Raw genomic sequence first — 12,023 nt, 5'->3', positions numbered from 1 at the left:
TGTCGGGGGCAGCGAGGTGGTGCAGTAGACAGAGCTCCAGCCTCGGAGTCAGGAGGACCCGAGTTTAAATCCGGCCTCAGACGCTTGAACACTTACTAGCTGTGTGACCCTGGGCAAGTCACCTAACCTCAACTGCCTCACCAAAAAGCACAAAACCTCCCCAAACAAACCATCGTGTAATCGTGCAATGTCCCCTGCACAGATACCAAGGGACTGGACCATCCCAGCACACGCTTCTGATTGATCCCCTAACCTGGTCTAACTGCTTACAGGGCGCCAAGGACTGGCTGGGGTGGGGAGAGAGAGAATACAGGAATTTGCATTTTATCATAAATTAAGTACCACACAGACACAAAGCACATTCAAGATCACGTGAAGGGGAGGAAGGGGAAGGAAAGACATGACTGGCAGCTGGGAGAGGGGATTCGAGCACTTGGTGGTTACTGTGGTTTGAGACTGAAAGCATCCCCCCGACACCGTTTCTTACAAAGGATAAGCCAATTCCAATCTGGCTTTTGGTGTGAGCCTAGCACACAAGCTTAAGCACCTCATGTCCAGCCTCTGCCCAGCTTCTTCCGGATCTGGAAGTGAGAGGGCAGTGAGAATTGTGGGAAGGGTAGCTTTGATTCTGAGACGGGCAAAATAAAGTTGAAAACACAATAAAAATCGGTGCTGATAGGATCACGTGTAAAGGCCTCTGAACCCAACCCAGGGGTTGGGGGAAGGGGGCATCTGGCATGGGCTCTTTTCATCTCAGAGCAGCCTGCCTCTTCTCCTTGCTGTTTCTGGTTTATAAACATCAAACTGCAGATTTAAAAATAATAAGAACAACCTTTTACTGTGTTCCTTTTCCTGCTCCAAAAACATACACCATGACTCTGAAGAGCCACGGACAAAGAAAAGTGACGAGAAGGAGAAGAAAAGTCTGGGAAGGAGAGAAAAGTCCGAGACTGACAACAACTCATGACTCTCTCCTCGGCTTCCCGGCCCCTTCAGAGACATGTCTTAGAGAGCTGACACACGGCATGCTGGGGACAAATCTCTGCCTTACGGACAGCAGAGATGATGCAGGGCAGCCACATCTCGTTTTGTTTGATGGCTTGATGCTGGCACTCTACAATAGGAGCCATGTGCTTACACCGCTCATCTCCAGACAGCTAACCTACCCTTTGGGGCGGTGCCCTGTGACCCCGGTGGCCCTGCCCTGCCGAGTATCCCCCCACTGCGGCTGCCTGGTCCTTACCTGATGCAGGCCCGCTCTCGCTTTGCAGCAGGGATCCCGTCACTTGTGCGTTGTTGGGGTTTGTTCCAGGTGTGGTGGAGGGAGGAGGCCCGGCCCCACCCCCAAGGAGCATACAGGAGGGTGGAGGGGGCTGCCCGCGTTTTAGTAACACTTTGTGGTCCTGCTGGCAACGGAATCGCGGCGGCACCTCCCGAGGCATGTAGCGGGCGGCGCTTGGCGGTTGTCCGTTCGGCACTGCCACCCTTTTGGCATTGTTGCCACCATTGACTGGTGGCGATGGAGAGCTGCCAATTGGGCTGGCGGCCGTTGGTTGGCTTAAACTTGGTTTCGTCACTTCGGGCACTGAAAGTAGTAGGAAAATAATGCCATTAAATTAAATACATTTTTCTACAGGTACACACAAATTCACTGTAAAATCAGTACTGATAGGTCCTTTTCCTTTCAGAATATTCTCAAAGGATTCTACGCTTTTGTTTCCTATGGCATCGTCAGTACTCTAGAGTTTTTCCCAAGAAATAAATGATGATAACGTTGCACTGTAGCAGTATGCATCGATTTACTCTACCAGGCCTGTACCTTCATCATAGAATTCAATGTCCTTCAACTCCAACAGGATTGTGCTCAGCGCTGGGGATATGCAGATGACAAAACACAAAATAACTGTCCATGTCTTCATGGAGCTCACAGTCTAACGGGAGAACGAGGCACAGCCACAGAGCTACAGCAGTGAACATGGGGTCAGAACAGGAGGAGAGGATCATAACTGTGGGGGTGGGGAACAGAAAGGAAAAAGGATGATGGATCAAGGCCATAGAGTGAAAGCGTTCTAAGGCAGCTTGCCCTGCAAGGGAAAGCCCTGGTACTCTACTCTAGAAGGCAGATGGAACAGAATCTCAGAGTCCCACACGAGAACTTAAATGGAAAATGTGCACCAATTCTCTACGGTGACTCTTTTCCCCCAGAGGCCTTAGAGGTCCTGAGAGGTGAGCAGAGATACTCTGCTCAGAGCCCCAGAGAAACAAAGATCAGCATTACAATCTCTGTGAACACCTCGCTAAGAATGAGGTGAGATGAAAGGGACGGTTTTGCTTGACCATGCACATTTGTTATGAGGGTTTTCTTATTCAACTAGGGAGGGAGAGTAGGAAAAAGAAAATAAACGCTTGTTAATTAAAAAAATGTTACTAAAGAAACAAGAAATGCACAACTTTGAAACAAGCTGAAGCATATGATAAATTCTAAGAACAATAATGTGGATTTTTGAGCCATGCTGGAGCTAAGTGATAATGGTAACAGATGATGGGGAGATGGGAGAACAACTCAATCCTTCTTTTACTTGTTTTCTCTGCCAAGAAGAAAGAGATTTAGATTGGGAAAGACAGAACCAAAATAGATGACAGAAAACTCAAACTCCCAAATAAATGAGGCGACAAGAAGAGCGACTAGTTGTTTTCGATACGTTCCAAGTCATCAGACTCAGAAGAACTATATAATACTTTAGGGTTCACTAAAAGAAATCACTGCTGTGCTGCTACCTGTGAAAGACCATGCTGAATAGAAGAGATGCCCCTGGACTGGAAATGAGCAAATGTCTTTATTTCTCAGCAAAAGGTAGGGGGAGAGAAAGTTAATTCTTCATACTATCAATCTGTTAAGGTAGACACTGGAAGCTTGACAAATTCTAAGAATACTATATTAAAAGGATGATTAGTTAGTGAGTATTAAGGGGGAAGTGGTGATCAAATCGAGCCAGGATTGGTTCAACAAGAACAACTCTTACAGACTGAAATGACATTAATTTAAGAGGGTTATCAGACAGGTAGGTAAACAGGTGAATGCTATAGATCTGATATCCCAGAACTTCAGTGAGACACTTAAAGTCTCTCCTAACACTCTTGTAGGTACAACAGAAAGCTATAGGCTGGACTCAGAAACTGCTTTAAGATTTAAACCTGAAGAGCAGTGATAGAATCCAGTGAGGTACCTCGGGAGGGGTTTAGAGCTGACAATGGCCTTAGAGATCTTCCAAATCTCAGCCTCTCATTTTACAGGCAAGTTAAATGGAGACCCACAGATGTTAAGTGATTTTTGCCTGAGGCCACAGGTGATAAACACAACTTAGAGGCCACTGGTGTTATTATTATAGCAAGCTCTTCTTTCCTATGTCATAAACCACTACTATCTGTGTTAATCTTAGTAAATATGGGGGTGTGAACACATTTCTTCCCCCCTCCCATCTTCTCTAGTTCCAATTTAAATTAGATCTGGGGAAGTGAGGGTGTGCGGCATGGGATTCTTCTTCCTAGCTCTCCTCAAAGAGATTCCAGTTGTGGCTGAGAACTTCTCATTTGTTCACCTTGCTGCCCGGCCTTTGATCACAAGTCAGACCCTGAGGGTTTCCACTGCTTGTCCAGAAGGTCTCAGTCAGTAGGTTCCTTCCTCCACAAGAATCACAAGAAATGATTCTTGGTCACCAGACGGGTCACTTTTCAGGAGGCTTCTCAGCAAAGACAGCTTGCCTCTCCACTGTTCCCATCAGATTAAGCTTATCAACCATGGCTCCTCTTGTCCTACCCCCTAAACTAGTATCAGATGTTCTCCCTGCTGGTGAAACACTGGAAACTTTCCTTTCCAGAATCACAAAACTCAGCTGGCAAGAATGTTGCCATGGGCCTATTCCCATCTGAGGGAAAAATGCCACCTACAGCATCCTGTCTGGGTGGTCATTCAGCCTCCTCCCCAAGGCATTCCTCTGGCCTGGCGGGCAGCTCTCACCACGAGAACAAGACTCAACTGACCTCGGAGCAACTTCTCCCCACTGCTCTCCATGCTCCCTCCGGGGCCAACACAACACGATGAGTCCTTCTTCTAGGAGACATGTTCTCCAAGCCTTGCAGGCAAGATGGTCTCTCAGAGGCTCCAGCTCCACATCTGAAGGCATAAGAGTCTCAAGACCAAGGCCCAGCCAGGCCAGTCTTCCAGCTCCCCCTTGATCTCTCTGGCTCCCTCCTGAGCTGACGAGAAGCAAACCTTCCCTTAAGTCTCTGCAGCTCTTTCTCTAGCAGGAGGATAAGCTCCTCCTTTTCTGTACCCATGCAACTGTCACTGGGCATGGCCATAAGAGACACCACTAAGACACAACAATATCTGCGCATCGCAACATCCCTTTCCTTCTCCGTACTTGCTGCCTCTTGGGAATAGGAAGAGAAAGAGAGGACGGAAGAGATTTTGTTGCTAGAAATTCCTGAGTAAGTTCTTTGTCCGTCATTATCTGAATTCTTCAAATATTGGAGTGGGTAAGCCAGACTAGCTGAAGCAGCAAGGTATCCTGGAGGGACGGACTGAAAGCAGCATGTGCCAAGCAAATCAAACCATCACCACCACCACCCTCTCTGCACAGATCCTGATGGACCCAGGAGCCTGGCCAAGAGCTTGGGAACAGTCATGCTACCGTCATTCTGGGGAGCAGCCAGCTGACAGGCAGCCTGGGGATGGCCCCTCCCTGCAGGGACTGTAGCCGAAGACCCAGAAAGGACCAACGGTCCAACATCAGAAAATGATACTATTTCATCATTGGAAATGACATGAGAGGCCTCACCGTCTGCTTTACGCCTGTACCCTAAGGACCATAAGACCTTTCCACCTGACAGGCAGCTGAAACCTTCTTTGCATGTTCCTTCCCATTAGAAGGTGAGCTCCTTGAGGGCAGGGGCTGTTACTGTTCTACATAGTTGTATTCTTAGTGCTTTGCGCATAACAAGTGCTTAGCAGATCCTTTCCAACAGCCAAAGGCAGTAATGACTTCCTCTAGCTGTTATCTGAAGATCTTCTCTTCTCAACAATGATCAAACATTAGCCATTTTGTGCTTGTATGACTGTCTCTTTCCATCTTCTGTTCCAATTATTGTTGACTCCCCCCACTCCCCGCCCCGGACTTCCTGCATCCAACCTGATACCAAGTCCTATCATTTCTTCGTTTCAGATGCATCAGGGATTCACCAATTCCTCTTTACTCCGATTATCCCAAATCCAGGCCATCACTACCTCAAGCCAAGATGACTGCCAAGTCTCCTGTCTATCCTCCTTATTGCCAGGCCATCTTCCATACAAACTACCAACTTAGTTTACTTAAAATACTCTTCCAGGGGCAGCTAGGTGGCACAGTGGATAGAGCACTGACCCTGAAGTCAGGAGGACCTGAGTTCAAATCTGGCCTTAGACACATAATACTTCCTAGCTGTGTGACTCTGGGCAAGTCACTTAACCCCAGTTGCCTCACTAAAAAAAAAAATACTCTTCCACTTAAAAACATACTAGCAGTACTCTTGACTCTTTCATGGCCCAATTCCATATGACCTCAACTTAGAATTCTCTAATCCAGTCATGTCAGTCTCTTTACTGCCCCCATTGGGTCACACTCACTCCTAGCTCTATTCCTTATGCCTTACGGTGCCCTCCCTCTCTCTGCCCGAAGAACTCCCACCATCTGCCAAAGGTCACTTGCTACCCAGACAACCTTTCTGATCACCAAAGAGACGAGAGGTCACCTTATTCTTCCCTATCAGCTGTACTCATTTCCCATCATACTGCACTGGATCACAGATGTCATCTTTGGCCCTCTGCACAATGTCTCTAGGGCCTTAATGTTACCTTTCCAACCACAGTATGGTCTTCCTGAAGACAAGGGCCTATGTTTTTTATTCCTCTTATATACCCTTCTACTCTAGCATAAAAGGTGCTCCCATTATACTTGCTGGTACCATCCCTCTATGGCCCAAGAAAAAAGCATTAAAGCACAGAGAAATATCAACAAGTGAGTCTGAAAGCATGTATGCAGTACATCCATAGGTTTCCTGGGCTCAGAGCTGGATGGGAACATTAGAGATGACCCAATGAGATGTGAGACCTTATGCTCAAGGTCTCACAGATTAGGGCAGCGCCAGGACTAGAATGCACAGCCTCGACCTCCACGTGTAAAATGCTTCTTTTATCCTATTCTACTGCCTCCAGATCAGGCGTTCTTCTTGGTGAAATATGATATGTTTAGATCTAAGCAGAAAAAGAATAACATTCAAGTTGAGGACAGAATGAACATTTTTAGGACTGAACAGACAGAAAAAAAGCTAGTAGTAGGCAAAAGATGGGGAGGGAAGAAGAGAAGGAGATGGGGGAGCAGAGAGGCAGAGACAGAGGGCAATACAGAGTGAGGCAGAATGACCTGCTGATGGAGCAAACAAGACTTGAGAGGAAGCAGGAAGAGATGAGTGCTAGAGCACAGGGAAAAGGAAGGAGGAAAAACTGGGTGCTAACTTATTAATGATGGGAAAATGAAGTTGAAGGTGCTCGCAGCCAATCTTCTTCTTAGTGAAAAGACACTGAAGAGGCTGTTTCACCTCAGGCAGTTTATTTCACTTCTCTAGGCCTCAGTATCCCCATCTGTAAAATCACGAGTTGAGAAGATAGTGCCCAAGGTTCCTTCTAGCTGCAGAATCCTAGGACCCAATGAAAAGCTAGAATGTGGTCTCAATTCTCACCCCAAATCAAAGCCCCTGGCTACTTACGGCCTGCCCAGGCTGACTTAGAAGAGCCAGTAAAATTGTCTTCTGGAGGCAGCTGACCCCAGTTTGGGTGAAGAGGAGCTAGGGCAACCAAACAGCAGGGGGCCGAAGGAAGAGAGACCAAGCGTGTGCGAGCCAGGCAGCAGGAGGCAGGACATACTGAGACGTGGAGCTAGTGAGGCTGGCAGGAACCAACAGGAGTCACCCACCTTTGTCTTAACTGGTGACTACGGAAGCAAGCAAGGGAAATCCTCGGACATTTATGGATTCTGCACACCTAATATACCTCACACAAATAAAGAGAGAGAAGACTGTCACTGTCAGGGAGATTTCTGCGACTGTCTTGGGTTAGTTTCCTCTCCTTTTCACGCAGGAATTGAACACACGCTTACCGAGCATCTCTCATGTGCAAGGCAGTATGCCAGGGGCTGAGAATACAAGCTGGAAAGGACACCAAGCCCTGCCTTCTAAGAGCTACACACACAAACAAGTGGGATAAGGTGAGTGTGATGCAATAAGGTCAAAGGAGAGAGGCAAAATCCTCAGAGAAAATTGAATGAGGGAAAAACATCAATCCATGACATTCTTTGAAATGAATTACTTGAGTTTTTAATCCTTAAAAAAAAAAACTGATGGGGAGACCTTTATGATTAAATTCCGTGGCCACAGGGACGTGTATTGTTTCTGCTTCAGACCCCGCCGCTGCTCTCTCTGCCCTGTTGCCTCCCCTTCCCCACTCCCAACCTATCTGTTCCCCAATGAAAGTCTGAAATTTGGCCTGGCTAAAAACTCCTGTGGCCATGCCACCCCTAGCCCCCCCCCCTTCCCCCCAGTCTCACTGGCAGCTTCAGCAGCATCCTCAGCCTCTATCCCATCTAGTCCCAGAAGAAAGACTTTCTTTTCAAAAAAAAAAAGGAGAGAGACACAAGAGTCTGAGTTTCCTTTTGAAATGTGGGTGAATCTTAACTTTCTTCCTCATAAAATTCAACGTCCTGTCCCATCACCACACATGTGGCTTTTGTCCTTCCTCACGGGTTGGGGGTGGTGGTGGTGGTAGTGGTGGTGGGGTGTGTGTGTGTGTGTGTGTGTGTGTGTGTGTGTGTGTGTGTGTGTGTGTGTGTGTGTGTGTGTGTGTGTGTAAGAAAAGGAAGGGGCCCAAGGTTAGGGCCTAACTCCTCGTACAGCCTGATGAAAACCATGGATAATATTCATCTGAGACTTCTAAAAACTTTAGAAGTTTGTAATTCTAAAAACTGTTTCTTTTCTCATGTTTTCTCCCACTTGTTCCTAGGTCCTAAAAATCCTTAGGATAGATGTACATATTTGTATTAAGGATGGTAGGAGAATAGAGGAGAAACAGACCACCTTCTGTTCCACGGTGGGTAAACCAACCCCTAGAGGCCCCAGGAGAAAAGACTGATGCGGGCAAAGAAGCATCTCTATCGGGGGCTGACCACAGGCAAGAAGCCTCCTCTCCCTAGAGCTGGTACAGTGTGGGAGCCCCACGTGTATCATAGCTGTGACAACTCCCATTTCCGGCTCTTGTGAAAAATAGACTTCGGATGGACAGGAAGAAAAAGCTAAGCAGAGCTGACAGAATTACTCTCCCCTATTTATCTTCACTGATCTTTCCTGCAAAGGGGAGTCAAATATCAACAAGTTTTAGATGCCCTAAAGGGTCCTTAATTTGGTTGAATTCCAGGATTCAATCTATTACTTCAGGAAACGGATGTACACATGACTCTTCCAATAGAATCCTACTTTCCCCGTCGAATTAAAACCTGCTGCTTTTCTTTAAAAAGATGTATGACTAAAAAATAACACAGATGAAAGCATTTAACTCCCTGAGCTCTTCCTTCCAAAAAAGAGGCACTAAGAGTTATAGGAAAAAGCTTTTTGAGACCCTGAGCTCAAAGGCACAACCCAATCACCTGTAATAAAATGGATTTATTTTTTTCCTCCAGAAAACACCCCTCTTCTTGAAAACTGCCTAACAGCCGTCCAATCCCTCTGCTGCCCAATGCCAGGCTTGATTCCACCAATTCAGCATAAACTTAATTACTGTGCACAGAGTTCGCCTTCCTTTTTCAAGAAAACTGGCAACTGACCCGGGAACATGGATTAGGTGAAGTAAACACTTTAAATGGTTCTTCTGAATCAAACAAGTAAAAATAATCTTACCTTTGGTTTTTTGTTCCGTGACCTGCAAAGTAAACAGAAGTAAATAAGAGTATTAAAATGCTCCCAATTCTCTCCTAATATATAAAAATTCAGGATTTTTACAAATAGATCTTTGTTATTGACAAGTCACAGTTAGTCCAAGGGAGAACAGAAACTGCTTCTGGAATCCTCTGCACTATGATTCAGTTCCACACAGGTAAATCCCAGAGCACCATTCTGGCCAAGAGTAGGCCATGAGGCCTTAGGATAACCATTAGCAGACTAAGGGTTCTACTATCAGGGACACAAGGAGGAAAGAATCTAAACTGTGCAAGACAACACTGAAGTGCCTACACTATGTGCAAGGCTCTGGTCTAGACCCTGGATGCTCATTTATTCATCAGAACTGAGGGGTCATTCCCCAGAGACAATGGCCAGCCTAATGGTCTGCAACTGAGGTCAAACAAAATAATTCACCTTTATAAAATCAGTGTCTGAACTTGGCAAATAGGCAAAATTTTGGTCACCACACCTCCCCAAAATACCATTAAGATGCATAAAGTTGAAAGGTTTAAAATTAGCCACAGGGACTAAGGAATTTCTTTATAAATAAGGATGATAAAGCAAAAATTTAAAATTACAAATCTTTGGTTTGGAAACATGAAGGTTAACAGTCAGTATCATAATATAATAACATATTACAAACATCATGGAAGTTATGAACAAAAACAAACAGATATGGTCAACCAAGTCTTGGAATCACTAAAGTTAGGGGATAACTTCTGAAGCTTGAAGAGGGCAAATGAAATAAAAATAATATAGGAAGGAAGTAAATATGGAGGTCATCAACCTTAAAAGGTTACACAGGCTGAAAATAAATTGGTTTAAAGGATCTGGATAAAATTCCTAGCTGGCAGTCCCCTGATGAGTTATTAAGGGATGCTAGAGAAGTTTGTGGTCAACACAAAGAAATAAAGATTTGAGTCCGCCATTGGCTGGAGTTACTATGTATTTCTCATGTTCTCACCATCAGGGGAAAGTTCATTCAATTAAGAAAATTTTATAGCAAATTCCTATGTATCATGAATGGTGCTTCCCAGTATTAAGTGCTACAGAGAGAATGTCTACTGAAGATAGAAATATGCAGGTTCCTTGTAACCTATTTATTTAAAATAAGAGTTAAATCTTTATCAAAACAGTTCCGTAAAATGTTCAATGCATTTCCCCCTACATTTTAAATATCCTGAAATCACCTCAGACTCAATCTAATTCATTAAAGATCAATAACAGAAGAAGCCAGTGTTTCATCATAAATCTGCCCAGGGCTATAAATGCCGTGTACCGTAGGTTCTGTTGAAGCAACAGGCCACAGAACATGGTCTGCCAATGCTAAGCAGCGGTCCTATGGAAAGCTTCAGCCCAATGGGTATACACGGCCTCATCAGGAAAAACCTAGAAAGTCTGCTGCCTTCGCTTAGCGATGTCTCTAGAAAAAAGACACTAACTCAAATCTTTTGATGTGCAAAGTCTGGTTTTAAAAGAAGATGATTTCTGTCCTGTCCGTTCCCAGTCACAATATGGAATCCCAACGAATTCCAGCACTTGTTTTTGGACCTGCTGTTGGGAACATCTCTGTACAGTAAGACTGCACTGACTCCAGATCACTTGTTCAGGGCTCTGTACTGGATTCCAGCTCCTTCCGTCCCCCGATTCTCTCCCCTCCCTGACTCTCCCTGGTCGACGGTGAGGACCTGCTCTCTCTACACCGCCCTCACCAAGTGATCTTTCCTTGAGCTTCGTGTTAGCCAAGTTTGTCATCCAATCCAGATCCTGCTATTACCTCTCTCCCAGGACAGTCCCCTCCTCTCCCTCCACAAGGACAGTGTCTGGTTCAGTCTTTCCCCTCCATCTCAGCCACAAAAAGGCGGTCACGCCCTTGATCTCACCATTACACAAATGTCACGCTTCCGTGCTCATGAACTCCCAGATTCCTTCATCTGACCATAATCTTGTATCATTCCACCTTTCCCAATGCCTCAGGTCTTCTGACCCTCCACTTCTCCCTTTTCACTGTGACCTCCAGTTCCTTCACCCCTCTGTTCTTTCGAAGGCCACCAGCCACCCCCTGTACTGCCTACATTCTCCTTTCCCTAAACTACAGCCCTTGGTGACTTAACTTACCTCTATGCTACCCTCTAAAACGCGAATCCCCCTTCCTCCCTTGTCCTATCCCTGTTCTCTGGAGGCTCTGCCAAACCCCAACACTGGATCACTCCCACCCTCTGCCTTCTTCACTCCTAGTCATGAGATGCTAAACAGAATTGAAAGAAACTGAGAAAACATGGTAACTGGGTCCACTACAAATGTATACAAATAAAGTAATCTCAAATGGGCCCTCACTACAGCAAAGCAAACATTCTGTTTCTCTAGCTGATTCAGTATCCCACTTTCTATAACACTTGTTTTAAACTTTCTGTTGTGTCCTCAAGCCTTCTCTAGCACCCTCTGCCCCTAAACAAACAAATAAATAAATAACGACCATCTGCCACGAGCTCCTCCTTCTTCCCCGCTCCTCATCTCACATCACTCATTCATCTTCCCCTATCTCCTTCCTTCACTTTGGTCCCACATGGAGAGGTATCCTTTCTCCTTACCAAGACAAGCCCTTCTATGTACACCTTTTGTCGCATCCTCTCTTGTCTTCTCCAGCCAAGTGCCCCCATTAACACTTTAACTTCCACTTCTTCTCCTCTCACTTGAGACCCTTTGCTGTTTGACTTCCAACATCGCCACTGTGCAGAAAAACTCCAAAGTTATCAACTGCCAAACTGAACTGCCTTTTCTCAGTCCCGATCTTCCCTGACCTCTCTCTCTGCAGTCACTCACGTGCTGGTCACTTTCTCCTTACTAGACACGTCTCCTCTCTCGGTTCTCTCACGCCCCTGCTCACTGCTCGTCCTCTCTGGGTTGGCTCTCTGGCCACGTCCCACGTCCTCTTCTTTTTTCACTCTGCTATCTCATGTGGTGGCCTCCTCAACTCCCAGGGCTTCAGTGATCTCTCT

The 12,023-nt window shown here is 45.9% G+C and overlaps 1 protein-coding gene across 1 annotated transcript in view; it reads right to left on the bottom strand.

Moving 5' to 3' along the window:
• The window catches only part of TNRC6B (trinucleotide repeat containing adaptor 6B), a 225,325-nt gene that overhangs the window by 59,754 nt on the left and 153,548 nt on the right, over positions 1–12,023 (bottom strand). Inside the window, 2 exon segments of the mRNA XM_078147524.1 lie at positions 1,244–1,585; positions 8,983–9,004. Of these exon segments, the coding sequence (XP_078003650.1) occupies positions 1,244–1,585; positions 8,983–9,004 (364 nt within the window).

The sequence above is a fragment of the Phascolarctos cinereus genome, unplaced genomic scaffold (assembly GCF_003287225.1).
Source record: "Phascolarctos cinereus isolate Bilbo 61053 unplaced genomic scaffold, phaCin_HiC Scaffold_1;HRSCAF=81, whole genome shotgun sequence".
NCBI classification, from domain to species: domain Eukaryota; kingdom Metazoa; phylum Chordata; class Mammalia; order Diprotodontia; family Phascolarctidae; genus Phascolarctos; species Phascolarctos cinereus.
This window is presented reverse-complemented; position numbering and strand designations above follow the sequence as displayed.